At 46.3% G+C, this 22,843-nt stretch overlaps 1 protein-coding gene across 17 annotated transcripts in view; it reads left to right on the forward strand.

Annotated features, from left to right (window-relative positions):
* LOC119963057 (prominin-1-A-like) overlaps window positions 1-22,843 on the forward strand; it is a 308,012-nt gene that overhangs the window by 245,646 nt on the left and 39,523 nt on the right. For 10 of the 17 annotated variants that reach the window (XM_038791582.1, XM_038791587.1, XM_038791590.1 and 7 more), the window contains 7 exons: window positions 2,556-2,609; window positions 8,597-8,677; window positions 8,934-9,002; window positions 17,729-17,818; window positions 17,930-18,045; window positions 18,962-18,985; window positions 19,789-19,815. In XM_038791582.1, coding sequence (XP_038647510.1) covers window positions 2,556-2,609; window positions 8,597-8,677; window positions 8,934-9,002; window positions 17,729-17,818; window positions 17,930-18,045; window positions 18,962-18,985; window positions 19,789-19,815 — 461 coding nt within the window. The remainder of the gene's footprint in view (window positions 1-2,555; window positions 2,610-8,596; window positions 8,678-8,933; window positions 9,003-17,728; window positions 17,819-17,929; window positions 18,046-18,961; window positions 18,986-19,788; window positions 19,816-22,843) is intronic. The other 7 variants (XM_038791585.1, XM_038791593.1, XM_038791599.1 and 4 more) reach the window with 3 other exon arrangements.

Genomic DNA, 22,843 nt, shown 5'->3' on the forward strand with positions numbered 1-22,843 from the left:
TGCTGTCTGAGGAATGGAGATAGTGTGCTGCCGGAGGAATGGAGATAGTGTGCCGCCGGAGGAATGGAGATAGTGTGCTGCCGGAGGAATGGGGATAGTGTGCTGCCGGAGGAATGGAGATAGTGTGCTGCCAGAGGAATGGAGATAGTGTGCTGTCTGAGGAATGGAGATAGTGTGCTGCCAGAGGAATGGAGATAGTGTGCTGCCAGAGGAATGGAGATAGTGTGCTGCCGGAGGAATGGGGATAGTGTGCTGCCAGAGGAATGGAGATAGTGTGCTGCCAGAGGAATGGAGATAGTGTGCTGCCAGAGGAATGGAGATAGTGTGCTGTCTGAGGAATGGAGATAGTGTGCTGTCTGAGGAATGGAGATAGTGTGCTGCCAGAGGAATGGAGATAGTGTGCTGCCAGAGGAATGGAGATAGTGTGCTGCCAGAGGAATGGAGATAGTGTGCTGTCTGAGGAATGGAGATAGTGTGCTGTCTGAGGAATGGAGATAGTGTGCTGTCTGAGGAATGGAGATAGTGTGCTGTCTGAGGAATGGAGATAGTGTGCTGTCTGAGGAATGGAGATAGTGTGCTGTCTGAGGAATGGAGATAGTGTGCTGTCGGAAGAACGGAGATTCTCACTGGCAGAGAATTCACCCCAGTGTCCCAAATGGAGAATCTCACCTGCTGTTTGAAAAATGTATTTTAATATTAAGTGTTGCCATTTCTGGACCCTAGTAATGATTAATAAAAGATGGAGAAATTTTTCATCTTGACCACATAATGCTAAAAATTTGGGGTAATAGAGTTGATTGGGTGGGATTCTCTCAGCCCGTTGCCGGGCCGGAGAATCAGCGTGACTGTCACGAATAGCACCCCAACGCTGGGACACGATTCTCCGCCATTGGCGCCAACATAGTCGGCACGGCGCCGGTCGAGGACCACTCTATGCGGCCCACCCCGCTGATTCTTAGTCCGAGATGGGCCGAGCGGCCATAACAGAAAACCCGTGTCCCGCCGGCGCCGTTCTGATCTGCTCTCGCCAATTAGGGACCTTGGCGTGGAAGGGTCCGGGGGTGGCCTGTTGGGGTTTGGGGGGGGGGGGGGGGGGGGAGGGGGCTCCATTGTGCAGGCCGGCCTCTCAGGCTGGGGGCCTCCTTTTTTCCGCGCCGACCCCATTAGCCCTACGCCATGTTGCATCAAGGCCGGAGCGGAGAAAATAGAACATAGAACATACAGTGCAGAAGGAGGCCATTCGGCCCATTGAGCCTGCACCGACCCACTTAAGCCCTCACTTCCACCCTATCCCTGTAACCCAATAACCGCTTCTAAACTTTTTGGACACTTAAGGGCAATTTAGCATGGTCAATCCACCCAACCTGCACGTCTTTGGTCTGTGGGAGGAAACCGGAGCACCCGGAGGAAACCCATGCAGACACGGGGAGAACGTGCTGACTCCGCACCGACAGTGACCCAGCGGGGAAGTGAACCTGGGATCCTGGCGCTGTGAAGCAACAATACTATCCACTTGTGCTACCGTGCTGCCCACAAGGGAGCCACTGCGCATGCACGCGTTGGCGCCGGTGCCACCGCGCATGCGTGGACCCCGCGGTGCCCAGTTGACGCCGGGATCAGCAGCTGGAGCGGTGTGGGCTGTGCTGTGCTGTGCTGCCCCCTGTAGGGGCCAGAATTGCTGATCTTGAGGCCATGTTGACGCTGTCGAGAAACACGGCGGCGTTTCCGACGGCATCAACACTTAGCCTCAGGGTCAGAGAATCCCACCCATTGTGTCCTTGTCTAAAAGTATATTATTTTAGTGGTATTAGTTAACATGTACAAAATTCAGACAATCTTGAGACTTTTAGAGACCCCAAACAGGATAACCCTGTGTCCCCCACCTCTTTAATGCTTCTGTGAAGCACCTTGGTATATTTTACTACGTTAAAGGCATAAATACAAATTGTTGATGAAAAAATGGCAAATGCACAACTCTAAAATGTTTAAGTATTCAAATAGGTTCACTCAAGGTGTGGTCTAACCTGAACTCTGCAGTTTCACTGTGACTTCCTCTAACTTGTACTGTTCTGGCTCTGCAGATCAATGTTTTATTGGATTTACTACCCTGTAGTGGTTGGACATATTGAGCGAAATGTTGACTGAAACTCTCAAAGTCTCTTTCAGCGTATTCCTTAACTCAACGCCTTTCAATTCCTGCGTAGTACTTTGCACTTGTCAGCATTAAATGTCTTTGGTCATTGTGATACACAAATATAAAGTCTAACTTTTGTGTATTTTTTCAGCTGCTTCCAGTTTGGTTCTTGAATCTCGCTCACTTATGTAAATTGGTAATAGTGGTGGTCTGAACACTGAACCTTGGGCCAATTCACTCCATGCATCACTCCATCTGGCCACCTTACCACTCATCACTTACCTATACCCTCATCCACCCACCTGCCACCCTACGCCTTCACCCATCTGCCACCCTATCCCCACAATCACTGATCTTCACACTGTTTTGAGGCATAACTTTTGTTTTATTTTTGATTAAAATTTTCTGTTTATGTCAATAGAACGTATTAAATGAAAGTATTGGAAAACTACAAAACACAGCGGCAAACTTAAAGGTAAATCAATTAATATGATTGAATGCATACTTTTATTATTGAAAATCCACATATTATTCATTTTGAAATTGCATTTTTTTAATCTCTTTTTTCTCCATATTTTGTCCCTTGTTCTGGACAGTACAATTTTTGAGTGAAATGCTGCATAGGGGAGCCTTTTTTTAACTCTGCCTATGTTACTATTGACTGGCCACACGGAGGCATGGAACATCAGGCTGGTATCAACATCTCCCTAGTGAATATGGATCAATTTTCAATTTATTTATTTGTTTTCAATTTGGTCTCATGACCAAACCTCACTCACTACCTTATCAAAACATTATGATTTAGATCAGGAAAATATTAATCCAGACAATCAAATCTGTATCTCTTCTATTACTAAAGTGTAAATGTAAATATTTCATACTATTGTGCAGCCCAAATTGACTTGATATCTCACCAGAATACTCATGCACTTGAAACACTGGGCAATCTGGCTGTTGCAATCTTGCTATTTTATTCAGTGTAATGCCTGGGTTGTCTCACCATTATCATTGGATAGAGTTTTCCATTTCTGAAGCTATGTGCACTGCCAGGCAGATTCCATAGCGCATTTCCCGCTGGTCAGAATAGTGGGAAATCGTCCCCGATGCTGTGCTCAGAACCTCATTAATTATGCATAGGCGAGTATGTCTCCGAATCATGAGGTGGGTTGGGAGCTTATTCGTCGACCCTGCCATTACCTAATGGGTCGAAGATCCAGAAACCATATTTAAATGCCACCCAAGCACATGCATTTCACTTTGTCCAGTCCAGCTGTGTCCAGGAGACCCACAGAGTTAGCTGCCATGCAGAAGAAAAGGATGTCCCTTCTTCTGCCATGATCCCCTCAAGGCCATGATAAGAGTATGACAGCATAGGGATGTCCTTTACCTCAGGAATGGCTCCAAGAAACACACCAGCCTTACTTCTCTGGCTTGGGAAGCCATAATAGAGCACCTACACCCAGAACACAATCCAGTGGAAGAAGAGGATGAATGAACTCATCTGCTCTGCGCATAAAAGCCAACCTTCAACTCTTTTCAGTATCAAACCCTCATCTTGGCATCAAATACTCAAAGAGCTACTCGATTCAGAGATCTCACACAACACTAGAAGGGAACACATGTCACCACTGCTTGTCTCACAGATACTTTCACACCGCCACCATCTCATTTATCATGTTGTGCACACTCCAATTGAAATGAAATCTGCTTATTGTCACAAGTAGGCTTCAAATGAAGTTACTGTGAAAAGCCCCTAGACGCCACATTCCGGCGCCTGTTCGGGGAGGCTGGTACGGGAATTGAACCATGCTGCTGGCCTGCCTTGGACTGCTTTCAAAGCCATCGATTTAGCATTGTGCTAAACCAGCCCCTTGTAAATTGTAACCCCTTCTGGGGAGAGCTCACCGTGCACGTTTCGAAAGGGCCATGCACGTTTCTAAACCTCTGCTCCATCCCTTCTCATCGTGGTGTTTTCTCTTCATGCAGTCCAAGCTGGCCCATAGCAGAAGAGGAGGATCCCAGAAAAGAGGAGGGAGTGCCAAATTCAAGGACAGTTCCACTGAGCTGGCTGTGGAGGAAGGGATCACTCCTATGGGGAAGGGGAGATTGGATTATCCCAGAAACCTAGTACAGATGACGCCTCCATCAGCTCATAACATTCTGACATTCACAACAGTGACATGAAATTTTGTGATATGCCGGCTCATGAACTAAAACTATCATCACTCTCTTATTGGCACCGACAGTTCTAAGCAGAGACAGGAAACCAACATAAACCCCAGACTACCTCGGAGGAGGTGGAGGAAGGCACTGAAGCAGAGCTGTTACTTACACCTTCCAGCAGCGCCTCAGTGTGTTCTAGTTGTAGATTAAGACCAGGGTCACTCTGGAGAACACCTCACTCACATGTCTCCATTGCACTCAGAGGCAGTGACAGGCCAAGTCTCTGGAGCTAGGAGTGCTGGAGATCAGCCACCTGTTGAGTCCACATCAGATGATGAGCCTCTGAGAGCGACCAATAAAACATTGCTGGAGATGCACAGACTGGTAGCGGAACAGGCAGAGGTTCAACAGTCACTCAAGATTCTAGAGTGAAGGATTGATGTGTCAATCTGATTCTGTCTGATGTTGTGGCTCCAACATGCCAATGCCTCAAGGTCACCATGGGAAAGCTGGCGACTGCCATGGACACCTTGGTCCAGCAGGTTTTGTCAGATTTTGCTTCGTCCTGGACTCCATGGTTACATATACTAGGCGAAAGGTGGGCAGGGCACCTTTACCTCTTTCCTTGTCATAGAGTCAGGGAGGAGGAGCATTAACTGGCCATCCAAGGACACCTCTACAAAGGACACCCTAATGGTGTCAAGTTGCTCAGGGTGTCCTCTGCCTGTGACCACATCCAGTTCAGCTGATCAGGCTGTAAAGGGTGCATCTGCATGAAACTATAATCAATTAGGGCCCTGAAGGCCTTGGGCCACCAGAGGACATCTGCCAAGGTCATTTCAGGACATAGCAGTCCATAGATTGCCTCCATCTCTGCTGTGGATGTCTGGTCTGCACCCAGGTATAGTGGTAGGGTGAGGAAAATTAAGAAATATTGAACTCACTTTTGGGTCATGAGTGTGCAACCACTGTATGAATATTGTACTTCTCTTTATACATTTGATGTTAATGTAAAAGGCTTGGTCAACTGAAGGTGTTGTAGTTCTTAACATCTGTAAACTCTTCTTGCAAGGTTTAGCCAATCTCCCACTCAGTGATGGTCTCCTTTGTGATGTGAATCTTACCGAAGATAGTTTCCGCATCCTTGTGTGATGTCATGGAGATGTATTAGAATCTTTATGGGAAGTCTGTACTTAATGTGTTGCTAACTCTTGTCAATGACATTCTGGCACCTTGGCACTACCACCACTGGATGCTGGCAGTGCGATTGCCAGCATTACAATGTCACCCGGGCACCTTGACAGTGCCAGGGTAGCAGTGCCAAGGTGGCAGCCTGCCAGTGCCAAGTGCCCACCTTCCAGGGGGTGGGCCAGGATGCCACTCAGCCCTGTCCCTGACCACCCAGGTGCTTCCGATAGCCCGGGAGACCCCCCGGATGCCGTTCTGCCTGGTCCACGTTTGTGTGGACCAGTACTGAATGGCGCCCGGCTGGGGTCTCTATAGGGAGGCTGGTAGATGCCGGGAACCCGATTGATACTGGGTCAGCACGCTTAAGCAGGTTTTAAACCTAATTAAGCGTGCAAGGCAATGGGCAGGATCCTGATCGCAATGCAGGTCTGGGTAGATCTCTCGAGGGGTGCTATGTCTTTTCGTCCGACGTCATTTCGTCCAACGACACTTCGTCCACGTCTTTTGGTCCAACGTCTTTTTGTCCGCCCGTCTTTTGGTCCAACGTCACTTCGTCCAATTATCCAATTACAAATTAACTCCGTATAAAACCATTCAATTGATAAAATGCAAGTACAATACAGCAAGTGAATTTAGTTGCTAAAATGCAAGTAATTGATAAAATGCAAGTAAAATGCAAGTTGAAAAATGCAGTTTAAAAATCTGAAATTGCAGTTAAAAAATCTAAAAGTTTACTAATAATTTTTTTGTCTAAGACTTTTTGTAACTTGACTTTTTGTAACTTGTACCACTCCACTCCACTCCACTATTTGATAGACGATGAAGAAATACCTGCTGAATTCATCGTTTACTTCGACTTGACTTACATAGGCATTGTGAGAGGACGTGGTGCCAGACGAAGGAGTGAAACACCTACATTCCCGACAGCTGTATGGAATGTTAATCAGCGTGTTCTACAAGATCTACCGAGAACAAATAATGCTGCTGAGGGGTTTCATTCTGCCATAAAGCGTTCGGCGGGTGGAGCTCATTTGAATATCTGGAGGTTAATCAAAACTCTGAATGAAGAGGAAGGGTTCATAATAGGCAAAAAGGCTCAAATTCTTCGGGGAGATCAGTCGACTTCATGTACGCGATATAAGAAAATAACTGAACGCCTCAAAAGATTGGCCGTTGAATATGATTCTACAACAAAAATTGATTTCTTGAGGAATGTTGCTTACAATTTACATCAATTTTAAGTAATTTCGGGAATTTGAAGTAATTAGTAAACTTTTAGATTTTTTAACTGCATTTTTAGATTTTAAAACTGCATTTTTCAACTTGCATTTTACTTGCATTTTATCAATTACTTGCATTTTAGCAACTAAATTCACTTGCTGTATTGTACTTGCATTTTATCAATTAAATGGTTTTATACGGAGTTAATTTGTAATTGGATAATTGGACGAAGTGACGTTGGACCAAAAGACGGGCGGACAAAAAGACGTTGGACCAAAAGACGTGGACAAAGTGTCGTTGGACGAAGTGACGTCGGACGAAAAGACGCGACACGCTCTCGAGGCATTCTGGTTGTTAGGAAGCTCGTGGGAGGCCTCTCCCATCATCTACTGACCATGCCATGCTCCCGTGCAGGCGCAATGAGGCTGGTAATCCATTTAAATAGAGAGAAATTGCAGAATGTTACAATAGAAAGAGATATAGGTGTCTTTGTAGATTAAATCAAAAAAATTAGAAAGCAGGTCTAACAAGTAATTAGGAACACAAATTATTTACTGCAAGAGGGTTGGAGTATGCAAATGGGAAAGCTTTGCAACTGGACACTGCATTGTTGAGACCATACTTAGAGTACTGCATACAATTTTTCAATTCCAATTCTCTTTCCACACCTAGTGGTGCACTACAGCAAATTTTTGTCTGTTTCCATAACTAGTAATTACTGGAAAAGGTCATTAGACTGTTGCCAGGCGCTTATAGCTTGAGGAACGCCACTCCACATCAAGCGTGGCTAACCAGGTTCTCCCATTATTCCTACCAGCATTGGCATATTTGGAAGGATTTGAAGATTGTTACACTTGACCTGTTTGACGACGTTATGAAGGCACCTTCCTTGACCATCAAGCCCTGGGGTGGAACACAAACCCAGAGCTTCTGACTGAGAGGCTGGGGCGCTGCCCACTAAGCCACAAGATCTCCATGATTACAGTTTTGGGCTCCTTATAGGGTTATAATTGCATTGTAGGTGGTTTATAGAAGGATCACTAGGCTGATTCCTGGGATGGCAAGATTAAGAGGAAAGGTTGAGCACTCAATTTGGAGAGGTGATCTTACTGAAACAAAGAAAATTCTGAGGTTCCTCTCATGGGGGTTAGTATAATGTATGTTGTTTCAGAATAACGAGTCGCCCATTTAAGACTGAGATGAGGAGAAATGTTGTCTCTGAATTCTTCTGTCCAGAGAGCTGTGGAGGCTGGGTCATTGAATATTTTCAAGGCTGAGACAGATTCTTGATCTCTCGAGTAGGCGAGGGTTATGCAAACAGGTGGGAAAGTGGAATTGAGGCCAAGTTCAGATCCAGCATGATCTTATTGAATGGCGTAACAGGCTTGAGGGGCAGTATGGCCTTCTCCCGCTTATATTTTTAATATTCCGATATTCATTCTTGGTTTATGAATGGTGATAGAAACATGAGTGGGAAGGTTAACTGTTGTTCCCTTTCCCGCAAAATGGTGTATGGTTCATTTACACTTGAATCAACCTTTTAAACATGTAATTCTTTATATAATGATGAGATCAAAACCAGAGACCATAAATGTAACTCATCAATAAATAGGAAATTCAGGAGAAATTATTTTAACCAAAAAGTGGTTCAAATGTGGAACTTGCCAGCACAAGGAATAAGTTAGGTCTTAAGATTGGATGTATTTAAGGGAAGCCAGATAAAAGCATGAGTAAGAAAGGAATAGAATGGAATGCTGATAGTTAGGTGAAGAAAGGGGGAGGAGGTTAGGGTTCAGTATAAATGCTGGCATAAATCTGTTGGGCCGAATGGTCTGTTTTTATGCTGTACATTTTACATAATTCTATGTAATTGTTGTTACTTTTCCACAGATAAAAGTGGGACGTGTAATTCATGCTGTTGAATCTGCTCAAAACCTAATCAACAATAATAGCAGCGATATTGTCAAACAGGTAATGTGTTCATGGCTTTACACCAGAATATGCTATTTTTATGTGTGTAAAATGTACTCCGTGCAATGCAAATAAGCTTCTTGCTTAATCGGTTTACATGCTTCATTTGTTATCATACAGCAATGACTCAATTCAAAAGTATTTAATTGCCTGTAAAGTATTTTGAGAAGTCCTGGGGTCATAAAAGGTTCTATGCAAATGCAAAGCTTAATTTCATATTAGTAACGACATTTTATAAAATGCATTTCTCTCCTAGGAAATTCAAAAATACAGTGAGACTTTATCAAGCTACATCACTGACTATTTAGAATGGGGCATAGATTCTGTGAGTATTGCTGTGGCTGTGGTACACTTATTGGTGATTCGTCTTTCAAATCTGTTTTTGTCGGCTTTACTTTGATAGCTTCTCATCAGTTAGTTACTGATTCCGTGTGATTTTCTATAAGTTAACCTAATATTTCAAAATACTGACTTTGCTTCCTTTTCCCTCACTATAGTTTTTTTTGCCTTTATTCATTTCTTGTTTCTGTCATTTCATTGATATCCTGGCAACTTTTTTTGTTTTTATCTATTCTGTTATATTTTCATTTCTATTTCCATTTGTAGATTATGCTTCTATATGTTTTGATTAAGCCTTTCTGGGGAATATTTTAAGAAAGTTTCCTGAGATCATGGTTCCCACAACCCTGGTGGTGGCCCAAAGGGTGGGGGAGTAGAATAGTAAAAGATGCAATGGGCTGGACAAGGTGCATGGAGAGCAGTATCATAAATAACAAAGAACAAAGAAAATTACAGCACAGGAACAGGCCCTTCGGCCCTCCCAGCCTGCGCCGATCCAGATCCTTTATCTAAACTTGTATCCTATTTTCCAAGGTCTACTTCCCTCTGTTGCCGCCCGTTCATATACCTGTCTAGATGCCTCTTAAATGATGCTATCGTGCCCGCCTCTACCACCTCCGCTGGTAAAGCTTTCTAGGCACCCACCACCCTCTGCGTAAAAAACTTTCCACGCACATCTCCCTTAAACTTTCCCCCTCGCACCTTAAAATTGTGAACCCTTGTAACTGACACCCCCACTCTTGGAAAAAGCTTGTTGCTATCCACCCTGTCCATACCTCTCATAATTTTGTAGACCTCAATCAGGTCGCCCCTCAACCTCCGTCTTTCCAACGAAAACAATCCTAATCTACTCAACCTTTCTTCATAGCTAGCACCCTCCATACCAGACAACATCCTGGTGAACCTCCTCTGCACCCTCTCCAAAGCAGCCACATCCTTCTGGTAATGTGGCGACCAGAACTGCACGCAGTATTCCAAATGTGGCCTAACCAAAGTCCTATACAACTGTAACATGACCTGCCTACTCTTGTACTCAATGCCCCGTCCGATGAAGGCAAGCATGCTGTATGCCTTCTTGACCACTCTATCAACCTGCGTTGCCACCTTCAGGGTACAATGGACCTGAAATCACAGATCTCTCTGTACATCAATTTTCCCCAGGACCCTTCCATTGACCATATAGTCCGCTCTTGAATTTGATCTTCCAAAATGCATCACCTCGCATTTGCCTGGATTGAACTCCATAAGTAAAGGAAGCCCTGCTGCTGCTGCTGGCAAATATATTTTTAAAAGCTCTCCTTTGTTGGCCCCAGTGCCATTGCCGAGAGATGGCTTCTGTTGGGCGATTCTGAACAGAGCAGGCCTGGTTTCTGCTCCAGGATCCTGAACGACGCAGGTCTGGCTTCTGCTGGGGATCCTGAATGTAGCAGGCCTGACTTCTGCTCCATGATCCTGAACAGAGTAGGCCTGGTTTCTGCTCCACGATCCTGAACAGAGTAGGCCTGGTTTCTGCTCCAGGATCCTGAACGAAGCAGGTCTGGCTTCTGCTGGGGCTCCTGAACAGAGCAGGCTTGGCTTCTGCTGGGGATCCTGAATGTAGCAGGCCTGACTACTGCTCCACGATCCTGAACAGAGTATGCTTGGCTTCTGCTGGGGATCCTGAATGTAGCAGGCCTGACTACTGCTCCACGATCCTGAACAGAGTATGCCTGGCTTCTGCTGGGGCTCCTCAGCAGAACGGACCTGGCCTCTGCTGGGGATCCTGAACGGAGCAGGGGTGACTTCTGCTCCACGATCCTGAACAGAGTAGGCCTGGCTTCTGCTGGGGATCCTGAATGTAGCAGGCCTGACTACTGCTCCACGATCCTGAACAGAGTAGGCCTGGCTTCTGCTGGGGATCCTGAATGTAGCAGGCCTGACTACTGCTCCACGATCCTGAACAGAGTAGGCCTGGCTTCTGCTGGGGATCCTGAATGTAGCAGGCCTGACTACTGCTCCACGATCCTGAACAGAGTAGGCCTGGCTTCTGCTGGGGCTGCTCAACAGAACGGACCCGGCCTCTGCTGGGGATCCTGAACGGAGCAGGCCTGTTGAGGGATCCTGAACAGAGAAGCCCTTCTGCTTTGCTCATCACATTGGGCAGCACGGTAGCACAAGTGGATAGCATTGTGGCTTCACAGCGTCAGGGTCCCAGGTTCAATTCCCCGCTGGGTCACTGTCTGTGCAGAGTCTGCATGTTCTCCCACAGTCCAAAGACTTAGGGGGTTTGGCCATGCTAAATTGCCCTTAGTGACCAAAAAGGTTTGGAGGGGTTATTGGGTTACGGGGCTAGGGAGGAAGTGAGGGCGTAAGTGGGTCAGTGCAGACTCAATGGGCCGAATGGCCTCCTTCTGCCCTGTATGTTCTATGTTCAAATTTCAATCAGGGCTTGAAACAAGTGTAAGGGCACACGTTTACATAGTCCTGTTTTAGACAATCACTGGGTATACCTAAAAAATATCCTGACCTAATATCTGGTCATATGTCTCTAAATATACTTTGGGCGTGGGATGTTGCTTTTCAAAATTTCCCCTCATGATGTCCGTTTTACAGTGGGAAAATTCTTCATCGTCGAACCTCTTTGCAGCCTTGATACACCCTATCTAATACAGACTTAATTTGACTCCCAGAAATTTTGGTTTTCTGACATTGTTGGTGGCTGAGTTACCTAGATTCTTTTTTCAAACTCCTTTCTCGGGCAGAATCCTTATTTGGTACTGCCTCTGGAAGCGAGAAGCAAGATGGGCGAGGGAATGTAATGGAGCAGTCAGCCCAAAAGCAGCTTCCCGACTCCGGCAATAAGTTCAAGGAAGTTTGACGATGTCAGGAAGTGAATTTGCATGCACCTGAAGGGCATGCTTGCTCATTATTGGCGAGTACAGCAGAATGCAAAAGGTGAGGTAGTCAATTTGCTAGAGGTAGAGTGAGCAGCTACTGTTCTTTTCAAAATTACAGAGCATTATTCAATGAGGTAATGATCAAGTTGTGACAGTCTAAGGGATACTATCTGAGGGAGAGAGTGAGGGAGTTGAGGACAGAGACAGAGCCAGGGAGAGAAGGTGAGGGTGCAGGAACATGGAAAGGAGGGAACACATGCATGTTGAATGTGGCAGTGATGGGTGGCGGTTTCTTGGCAGGGAGGATGAGAGAGATTTTCCCAAAGGGCTGTCTATGATGGGGTCCTGGGGTTGAACTAAGGGTACTTGGCAGCAGAGGGAAAAATTAAGTGAGAGAGGGAAATGGTGGTGGTAATGGGGGGAGGGGAAGCACGGAAAAGGACAAAACAGATGAAGCGGGTAATCGGAATGGGGTTGATGGTAGAGAGGGCATGGGAGCGGTAATGGATATAGGTTAAGAGGAGAGAGAAGTCATGTGGAGGGTTTTGTTTTGAAAGTATTTTTATTTAGCACATTTTCAACAATTTTACAACACGAAACAACCCAAACAAAAGCCCACCATTCCCCCCCAAACCCGCCCCTCTCAACAGTCAACAGTGACCAACTCGCTAAAGTGCATGATGAACAGATGAACAAACACCAACAATTGTAGAACTCCTCACTTGCCCCCCTCAGCCCAAATTTCACCTTCTCCAGATTCAGAAACTCCAGCAGGTCCTGCCACCACATTGAGATACCGGGTGGGGAAGCTGACCTCCACCTCAACAAGACCCGCTTGCGAGCAATCAGCGAGGCGAAGGCTAAAACATCTGCCCTCGCACCCGCCTGCTGCTCCGGCTGGTCCGACACCCCGAATATGGCTTCTAGGAGACCGAGCTCCACATCCACATGTAAGATTGTTCTGAACACCATCCTCCAAAACCTTTCCAGCTTTGGGCAGGACCAAGACGTATGTACGTAGCCGGCGGGCCCTTCCCATATCATTCACAGACACCCTCCACTCCAATACTCAACTCATCCTGGATTTTGTAAAGTGCGCCCTGTACACTACCTTCAGCTGTATCAGCCCCATGCTTGTGCACAAATTTGAGGCATTTACCCTCTGCAGAACCTCACACCACAGTCGCTCTTCCAGCATCGCTCCCAACTCTTCCTTCCACTTCGCCTCAACCCCCTCCATGGACACCCCTTCCTCCTCAAAAAACTCACCGAGACAACCACCCTCTCCAACCCTTCGCACGCACCCCACCCCCCCCCCCCCCCCCCCCCCCCCACCCCCCAAACTGTTAGCACCAAGGAGGCAGGCGCTATTGGGAAGGTTGGAAAGACCTTCCTCGCAAAGCACCGCACCTGCATATACCTGAAGCTTTCCCCCCCCCCAACTTTTCCAAACTCGCAAATCGCACTTCCAGGAATAGATCCTTTATTTCCTTAATCACCCTCTCTTCCCATCTCTAAAACCTTGCACCCAACCAACCCAGCCTCCAGCCTACAGTGCTGTCTAAACTGCTTCCAAATCTCCAAAGTGGCCACCACCACTGGACTCGCTGAATACTCACCTGGGGCCATCAGGAGTCGCACCGTTGCCATCATCTGCAAACCCGACCCCCCGCAAGAGCTCACCCCCTCCCTGCTCCAGTCCTGCACTTTCTCTGCATTTGCAACCCAATAATAATGCAACAAATTTGGGAGGCCTAACCCTCCCACCTGCCGACCCCTCTGCAGTATCACATTCCTAATCCTGGCCATGTTCCCCCTCCAAACAAATGAGATCAACCTGTTCACCCCCCCCCCAGAAAAAATCCTTAGGCAAAAAGACTGGCATACATCGAAACAAAACATTCATCTTAACTGCCTGCAACTGACCTGCCAACAATAGAGGGAGATTGTCCCACCTCAGCAAATCAGCCTTCACCCTCCCAGCAAATCAGCCTTCACCCTCCCCACTAAATTAGGTGAAGTTAAACGCCCGATGTACTGCACAATCCTGGGCCACCTGCACCTCCAAATACCTAAAATGAGATGCTGCCAGGCGGAATGGCAGCCGCCCAACCCCATTCCCACTCCTGGAGGGGAGACCACAAAATACTCAAATTTCCCTAAATTCAGTTTGTGCACTGAAAATAACCCAAATCTCTGGAGCAACCCCATAGTACTCCCCACCAACGTACTTGTCACCGAAATATACAGCAGCAAGTCATCTGAATATAGGGACACCCTATGTTCCACCCAACACTCCCCCCCCCTACCCCCCTCCAATTATTCCCTTCCACAGCCCCAAGCTCCTCAGCGCAATGGCCAAGCGCTCTCTAGCTAATGTAAACAGAAGGGGGAACATGAGGCGCCCTGTCTCATATCCTGATGTAATGCAAAATACAGTGGGTGCAATTCTCCCATCGGGAGACTAAGGGCAGAATTCTCCGCAAGGCCCGACAGGTTCACGACGGCGTTAGAGGCTGTTCCTGGCCCCCTATTCCCCCCCCCCCCCCCCCCCCCCCCCCCCGGGCTAGGAGGGCCGTGCCGTAAATTTCGGCCGCCGGGAATGACGCGTCCGGCACGCCTAATGACTTCAGCCGCGCATGTGCAGGTTGGCGTCTTCCCCTCTGCTGCCCCGCATAACGTGGTGGCTTGATCTTGCGGGGCGGCGGAGGGGAAAAAGTGCGTCCCTTTGATACGCCGGCCCGACGATCGGTGGGCACCGATCGCTGGGCCAGTCCTCTCCAGAGCACGGTTGTGATGCTCACTCCCGTCTCTGCCCCCCATAAGCCGCAAACCAGGTATTGGCGCCATGTTCACGCCGGCAGCAACCAGGCGTGGTTGCCGCCGGCGTGAACCGGTCGGGAACGGCAGGCCGCTTGGCCCATCCGGGTTGGAGAATCGTGGGCCGCCGTTTTTCACGGTGGCCCACGATTCTCCAAGCGGCGTGTCCCTAAACGTGACACGCCATTTTGGGGGAAGTGGGAGAATCGCGGGGGGTGCCAGAGCGGTCCTCCCGCGATTCTCCCACCCGGCGTGGGAGCGGAGAATCGCACCCTGAGTCCCGATGCCGGAGTGAAAACCGGAGTGTTTCACTCCGACGTCGGAGGCTGTTTCCAGCCCCCTATTCTCCCACCCCCGGGGGGTGGGGGGTAGAGCTGCGCCACGTCATTTACGCGCGCCAGGCCTTGGCGCCGCGTAAATTACATGGCCGCGCCGTGTAAATTACGTCATCCGTGCATGCGCCAGTTGGCCGGCGCCAACCCGTGCATGCGCGGTTGCCGTCCTCCCCGCGGCTGCCCGGCAAATAGATGTTGGATGGATCTTGCGGGGCGGCGGAGGAAAGGAGGTCCTCCTTCAGAGACGCTGGCCCGCCGAATGGTGGGCATCGATCACCGGCCAGACCCCTTTTGAGGCCCCCCCTGGTGTAAGAGCCCCCCCCCCCCCCCCCCCCCCACACCCAGCGTTCCCGCGCTGTTCCCGCAGGCAGCGACCAGGTGTGGACGGAGCCGGTGGGAACCTGTTGTGTTGGGCAGGCCGCTCGGCCCATCCGGGCAGGAGAATCGCCGCTCGCCCGTTACAAACGGCGAGCGGCAATTCTCCCAGCGGCCAGCCATGAATCTCGCCGCGCCAGTTTGGGGGGTGGGAGAATCGCGTGCGGGTGCCGGGGCGGTGTGGTGGGACTCGCTCGGCGCCCTGGCGATTCTCCCTCCCGGCGTGGGGGGGGGGGGGGGAGAATTCCGCCCCATTTGTTCATACTATTTGTGTGCATGCTTGCCATTGGCTCCTTATATAGCTGCTGCACCCACGCCACAAACGTCGACCCAATGCTGAATTTCTTCAGCACCACCATCAAATAACTCCACTCCACCTGAGCTATCCTGGAGTTAATGCTAATCAGGGAGAAAACTCTCCATTGGTTGGAGTCATACCTGGCACAAAGGAAAATGGTTGTGGTGGTTGGAGGTCAATCATCTCAGCTCCAGGACATCACTGCAGGAGTTCCTCAGGGTAATGTCCCAGGCCTAACCATCATCAACTGTTTTATCAATGATCTCCCTTCCATCATAAGGTCAGAAGTGGGGATATTTGCGGATGACTGCACAATGTTGAGCACCATTCTTGACTCCTCAGATAATGAAGCAGTCCATATCCAAATGCAGCAAGACCTGGACAATATCAAGGCTTGGGCTGACAAGTGGAAAGTTACATTTGTGCCACACAAGTGCCAGGCACTGCTCATCTCCTTCCTACAAGTGGATCTAACTACTGCCCGTTGACATTCAATGGCATTGCCATCGCTGAATCCCCCACAATCAACATCCTGGGGGTTACCATTGATCAGAAAATGAACTGAACTAGCCATATTAATACTGTGGCTACCTGGGCAGGTCAAAGGCTAGGAATCCTACGGCGAGTAACTTACCTCCTGACCCCCCCACCAAAGCCTATCCACCGTTGACAAGGCACAACTCAGGAGTATAATGGAATATTTTCCACTTGCCTGGATGAGTGCATCTCCAACAACACTCAAGAAGCTCAACACCATCCAGGACAAAGCAGCCCGCTTGATTGCTCGCCGTTCCACAAACATTCAAACCCTCCAGCACCGACAAATAGTGGCAGCCGTGTGTACCATCTGCAAGATGCACTATAGCAACTCGCCAAGGTTCCTTAGACAGCACCTTCCAAATCCACGGTCACCACCAGCTAGAAGGACAAGAGCAGCAGATACCTGGGAAACCCACCACCTGGAGGTCCCCCTCCAAGTCACTCACTACCCTGACTTGGAAATATATCAACGCTCCTTCACTGTCACTGGGGCAACATCTTGGAACTCCCTCCCTCACAGTAGAGTGGGTATACCTACACCTCACGGACTGCAGCGGTTCAAAAAGGCAACTCACCACTCCCTTCTGTAGGGCAACTAGGGATGGGCAATAAATGTTGGTCTAACCAGCGATGCCCACATATCATAAATACATTTTTAAAAACATTCACACCTTCCTTATAACTTTCCCCACCAACTCATTCACAAACTACCTCTGAAATCAGGCATACAAGTCCGTAAACCAGAGACTCTAGCGGGAGCCACCTAACGTGCGACCTCCACTACATGCTGCCATTGTAAGTTGAAGTCATGTGGAGGTTGATGTTGGAGGTTTACATAGAATTTACAGTACAGAAGGAGGCCATTCGGCCCATCGAGTCTTCACCGGCCCTTACAAAGAGCACCCTACTAAAGCCCATCGACCCTATCCCAGTAACCCTCACTTAACTTTATTTTTGGACACTAATGGCAATTTAGCATGGCCAATCCACCCAACCCGCACATCTTTGGACTGTGGGAGGAAACCGGAACAAAACCCACACAGACACGGGGAGAATGTGCAGACTCCGCACAGACAGTGAAGCAAGCTGGGAATCGAACCTGGGACCTTGGAGCTGTGAAGCAACTGTGCTAACCACTATGCTGTCGTGCAAGGTTACTGGGAGGGAGGTTCGAGGTTAACAGAGGGGACAGGAATGGTCATATCGGGTAGGTAAAGGGGATGGGGTCGAAGGGGGGGTAGAAGATAATGGAGAACGTCCAGAAAGTTATGCGCACGATGGAGGAATATGTCCAAGTCAAAACTGTGCATGACTTTTTCTTTCTCTCCCTTCTCTTCCTCTACCAATCACTGCAAAGGTATATCGGCAACTTCCTGTATTTTGTCAATTCATTTACACAAAAAGGATCAAATTAATTAACATTAAACAGCTATCGATGGCTTTTCATAAAATATGTTTCATTTTGCAGATGAACAATGCGGTTGCTGTTTGTAAGCCGATTGCTAATGCAGTGGATGCAGCTGATGTGATTCTATGCGGTTTTATAGTGGATTCCCTGGTAAAATATTTCCACCAATTGTGTGATACATGCTGCTTTATTCAGTAATGTTTGGCCATGTTTTTGCTTACGGAGGAATAACTGGTTTCTGTATTTTCTTTCTTTCTTTAGAATGGTTTTTGGTTTGGCCTTGGTTGCTGTACAGTATTTTTAATACCAAGTATTATAATTGCTGTGAAATTAGCCAAATTCTATCGTCGGATGGATACAGAGGATGTATATGATGAGTGAGTAGACTTTAAAACAACGTTTATGCTAATTTTCTAATCTTCCTAAAATGTTTGTCTGTTTTTGAAACACAAGAAATTGTTAACTCCTATTCATAATTGGGATTTTTTTCTGAAAATACAGTCTTTTCTATATTTGTAACATTTCTAAATTAGATCCATTTTGCAGATAATTCTTACTTCAATCTGGAGCTAAATGAATGAAAGTTAGGGCAAGGGGAAAAAGTCCACAAATTTCAATCTGTTGTGAAACTGCACAGCAGGAATAAAATTTAAGCAGCTGCTCTCCTATAATCTTCGTGGTTCCTTGTGCTAGTTTCATAAATTGGGTAACGAATGGTAAACATTATTGACCAAGGGCAACTGATAATTGATTTTCTCAAATTACCTTGTATTTTTTTGTTACGGACTGACGAGATTTTCTCCTTGTGTTTGACAAAAATAGAGGTCTTGCTAGATGTAGTATTCACCCACTTGATTCTTTAGTCTTGTGTTTCTCCCAAGGTTTCAAATGTGCTACCTCTTTGTAGAGTATTGAACCATAGATTTACTAATTGTTAGTGTCTAAATTCTATATATTCCTTTTTTCCTCTACAGTTCCTCTGTCTCAGGGACTTGGCATTTTACTTTGTGATAATCATTGATACCTTTTCCACTTTCTTTCAGTTCTGTATTTTTTAGCAATCATTGCTGCTTTCAATCAGGCGTCCAATACGCATTGCACTTTTTTGTGTTTTCAATTTTTATTTCTACCCTACCTTTTTTTCTGTAATAAATGTTACATTATATGTTAAACTGTGATCAGTGGTTTGGTGCCACATAAAATTTACACTTTGATATCGTCTCAGCAAAATATGAGCTGCTTTAATATTTTCTACGCATTTTAACAATATTCCCATTTCTTGTATTTCTGTAGTGTTCAGAATATTCCCATGAAAACGTAAGAAATTGTTTCATACTGAATCACCTTGGGGGTTAAGTTTGTAAGTCTGACAAGGTAATAGGTCATAAACCAAGTTATACTTGTAGTATTATATTGAAACCTGGGCAAAAATACAATTGTGTGTTTAAACAGAATAATTTGATGACTCTTACATGTACAATGCTTAATAAACACGATCTTTAGGTTAAAAGAAATCAAATATAAACATTGTGACACATACTTTAATCATTTGCATAACTGCTTTGCATTATTGGCTTACAAAATAGATCAAGCTGCTGCATATAACCGTAACTATCTTTTTATTATAAAATAGCATTCTGTATGCTTGAATGCAGTGAATTCAGTGTTTATTTAGATACCTTTCCGTACAGGATAACATCCTAGATCCAGACAGAATTTTTTTTGTTTTGAGATGAATATGAAATAACTCTAGCAATACAGACATGTTTCATTTTTAATTTTGCTTCATTCATTTTTAAAAAATATACATTGAAACCTAAACTTTTTTCCCCTACGCATATAGCATAAACCTTTTATTGCAGCTTGGAAATTGGTAGTAATGGTTATCACAATGAGCATTCACATGATATTCAAAGTCCACTTGTAATAAGGTAAATGACCTTAAGAGTGCATCTATGCATGGCAGATGTTTCTATTGTTACTGAAAGTGTTTCTCTGCTCAGGCAAAACTGAAAAGCTACTAACTTTTGCATGCTTCTTTAAAACTAACCAGCATGAGTATGGTGTGTGTACATTCATAAAGATAACAAACTGTTCACTCAATTTACTCTGCTCCACAGTAAATGGAAAAGTTTAATTTTACTAAGGTATGGCATGGATGTAACAGCTGCAAATATTTGACCAATGCTCAATGTTCAGAAACATCTCTACATATTTTCATAGTGAAAGAAGAATATATATAAATTTCTTCAATATTTCAGGATCCATAATTTCATGAAAACAATCTAAAAATGCACCTTAAAATAATTGTACTATTGCTTTGGATTAAGTTCTATGATTGTACTTTATGTAGAAGGTTGACCAATTTTAGTATATCTATGGGAGAAGTGGTATACATTTAAGAATGGATATTGATTTATTAATTTATTCTTCTTCAGAAACAGTAAGTAATGCAAATGTATGGTAGTCTTTAGGGCATGGTATCAAGACATACTCTAAAAGTTGTGAGCTGTACTGGCTTCAAGCCAATACACATGGATTGTGGAATTGATTATTATTTGCCAATTATTGTTAGGTTGAGTAATTGTTGCTTTGATGTATCGGGTTCTTCACTGTTACATGCTGGATAACAGGGATGAATGTTGGGTAAATGAGGATCCATAGAGCTGGAAATTCAGCATGTAAATTGTAAGGATACAGCATACTACAATGCCATTAAAGGGCAGAAATAGAGCCAATCTTCACACATTATTAAAAGCATGTATTTACAAAGTTACATATTACAAGCATACATTTTCCAACTTCAACAAATCACAGGTTCAGCCCGTCTCTACTTACAGAGACAAGTAAATCCCCAGTTAATGCCCACCAATATTGCATACAATTAAGCACGATTAATAGAAAATTAACAGATTTAATTTTTTCTTTAAGTTAGAATTTCTATGTAGAAGCAAAATTTCAAAATAAAATAAAACAAAAGCCTCCATATTCCGTGCAAAGCTTTATATCGTGAGGCACATTTCCTCGAGGGCATTTGACAATTTCTTTGTACAAGCATTTCCTTTTGTAAAATAATTAGAAGTTGATGACTTGCACCCATCCATTTAGTTTTCACAATTTTCCTTCTCTGGCATTTGTTTCAAAAGATCATTCCATAACCTTTTATCACTTATATCTTTTGTAGACTGTACATTACACCACGATGAATGATTATCTACTTGATACTCAATAGGTGTTTTATCTTCAATACATCATTCTATAGAATCTCGCTTAATTAATGATTGGCAAATAAAATCTCATATTCACTGCCTCCACAAAAGCTAGTATTTCAGCAGCCAAAGTACCTTCAACAACCCGTCTTATTTATTTCCCACTTTCATCCTTTGGAAATATTATGAAATCAGCTGCACTAGAATCCCCATGAGGAAGATTAGAATGTGCTTTTTGACTCACCTAAAGATGGGAATTTAAGCGTGTAATTTTCCCAGATTTATTTTTTGTAATTTCATTTTGCCCTTACAATATTTCATTGTAGTATTTGACTTCCAAAACATCAAAACTAGTATCTGGTTTGGTCTGATTGCCCACCAGTTCAACTGACCGACCAAGCTTTTCATTTGCTCCATCACTATAGATGTAATATAATCCTTTTTCGAGGATCTAGAATAGTTAACCTGGGTCAAAGAAATATTATCTGCGGGTTAAGGTACTTGGAACATCCAAAATGGGGTATGTTTGACCTTTGCACTGAGTTTGAATAGTCCTGGTAGGTTTGGCTTTCTCTCTTGTGTGAGCTTTCCCTTACTACCAGAAATTGTGGGTGCGATTCTCCGCACTCACGACGGGGCGGAGAATAGCGGGCGGCGTAAATTTTTAAGGCCACGCTGGTCCGACGCCCTCCCGCTATTCTCCCCCCCCCCCCCCCCCCACGCCCGCCTCCCGACACGAATCGCTGCCCGCCGTTTTTTTACGGCGAGCAGCGATTCACCCCTGGCCGATGGGCCGATTTCCAAGGCCTTTACGACCGTTTTTATGAACGTAAAACACACCTGGTCTGACCGTTCGTAAAAACGGCCGTAAAGTCCTGATCTGGGAACCATGGCACCGATTGGCACGGCAGTACCACGGCCGTTCCAAGGGTGCCATGGGCCCGCAATCGGTGCCCACCGATCGCGGGCAGCGGGTACTTACCCCGCGCACTCTTTCTCCCTCCGCCGCCCCGCTGTATCCATTCGCGGGGCGGCTGAGGGGCATACCGCGCGGGTTTCACGCATATGCGTGATGATGTCATCCGCGCATACACGGGTTGGAGTCGTCCAATCCGCGCATGCGTGGCTGACGTCATCTGACGCGTCAGCCGTCGCTAACTCTGGCTAGCGGGCTTAACGAAATTCGTTAAGCCCGCTATGCCGGAGTTCACGGCCGCGCGATGCTAGCCCCGACCGGGGAGCAGAATCGGTTCCCGGTCGGGGGGGGGGGGGGGGGGGGGGGGGGGGCGGAGGCTGGCGTCAAACCCGCCCGTTTTTGACGCCAGCTTCCCGAGTCTTCGTGACTCGGGAGAATCGCGCCCTGTATCTGTCAGAAATTGGGACAGGACTTGCACATCTGGGTCCCGTCCAGCATTTTTGAAGGTTTGCAGAGCTTTCATGCTTCCATAGAATTCCTGTCCTAAACCTGGTTGCCAGGTCTACAAAATGTAAAATGTAAATATTGCTATCTTTGTCTTATATCTTTAGATATATGACAACAACCTCCTTAAAGTCAGCTGAAACAAAGGATTACAGTAGGACAGAGCGGCATCCTCTTTTACAGATTTAGGACATGATCAATCAGCTGCGTCCCGCTGGATCTGGGCCGTGACCCGGCCAATAGATCCTGGGAGAGGCCTTCCACATGATTCCCGCGGCCTTTCTGCCTCGTAAGATCTTAGGAAACGTCGCGAGACTTAGCCAATCTCGTGCCAGATCTAATGGCCACCCAGCACTCGGCCTTGCCAAGAAGACAGTACTGATCCCCATAAATGGGAACCAGGCGGAACAGTACCTGGGGTTTCTCCCAGGCAATTGGCGGCCCCTTGGTGCTCAGCCTTTAGGCAGCTGGCACTGCTAGTGCCACTAAGGCACCTTAGCACTACCAGCCTGGCACCCTGTCAGTGCCACCCTTGCACCTTGGCAT

The sequence above is a fragment of the Scyliorhinus canicula genome, chromosome 3, assembly GCF_902713615.1.
Source record: "Scyliorhinus canicula chromosome 3, sScyCan1.1, whole genome shotgun sequence".
Classification (NCBI taxonomy): domain Eukaryota; kingdom Metazoa; phylum Chordata; class Chondrichthyes; order Carcharhiniformes; family Scyliorhinidae; genus Scyliorhinus; species Scyliorhinus canicula.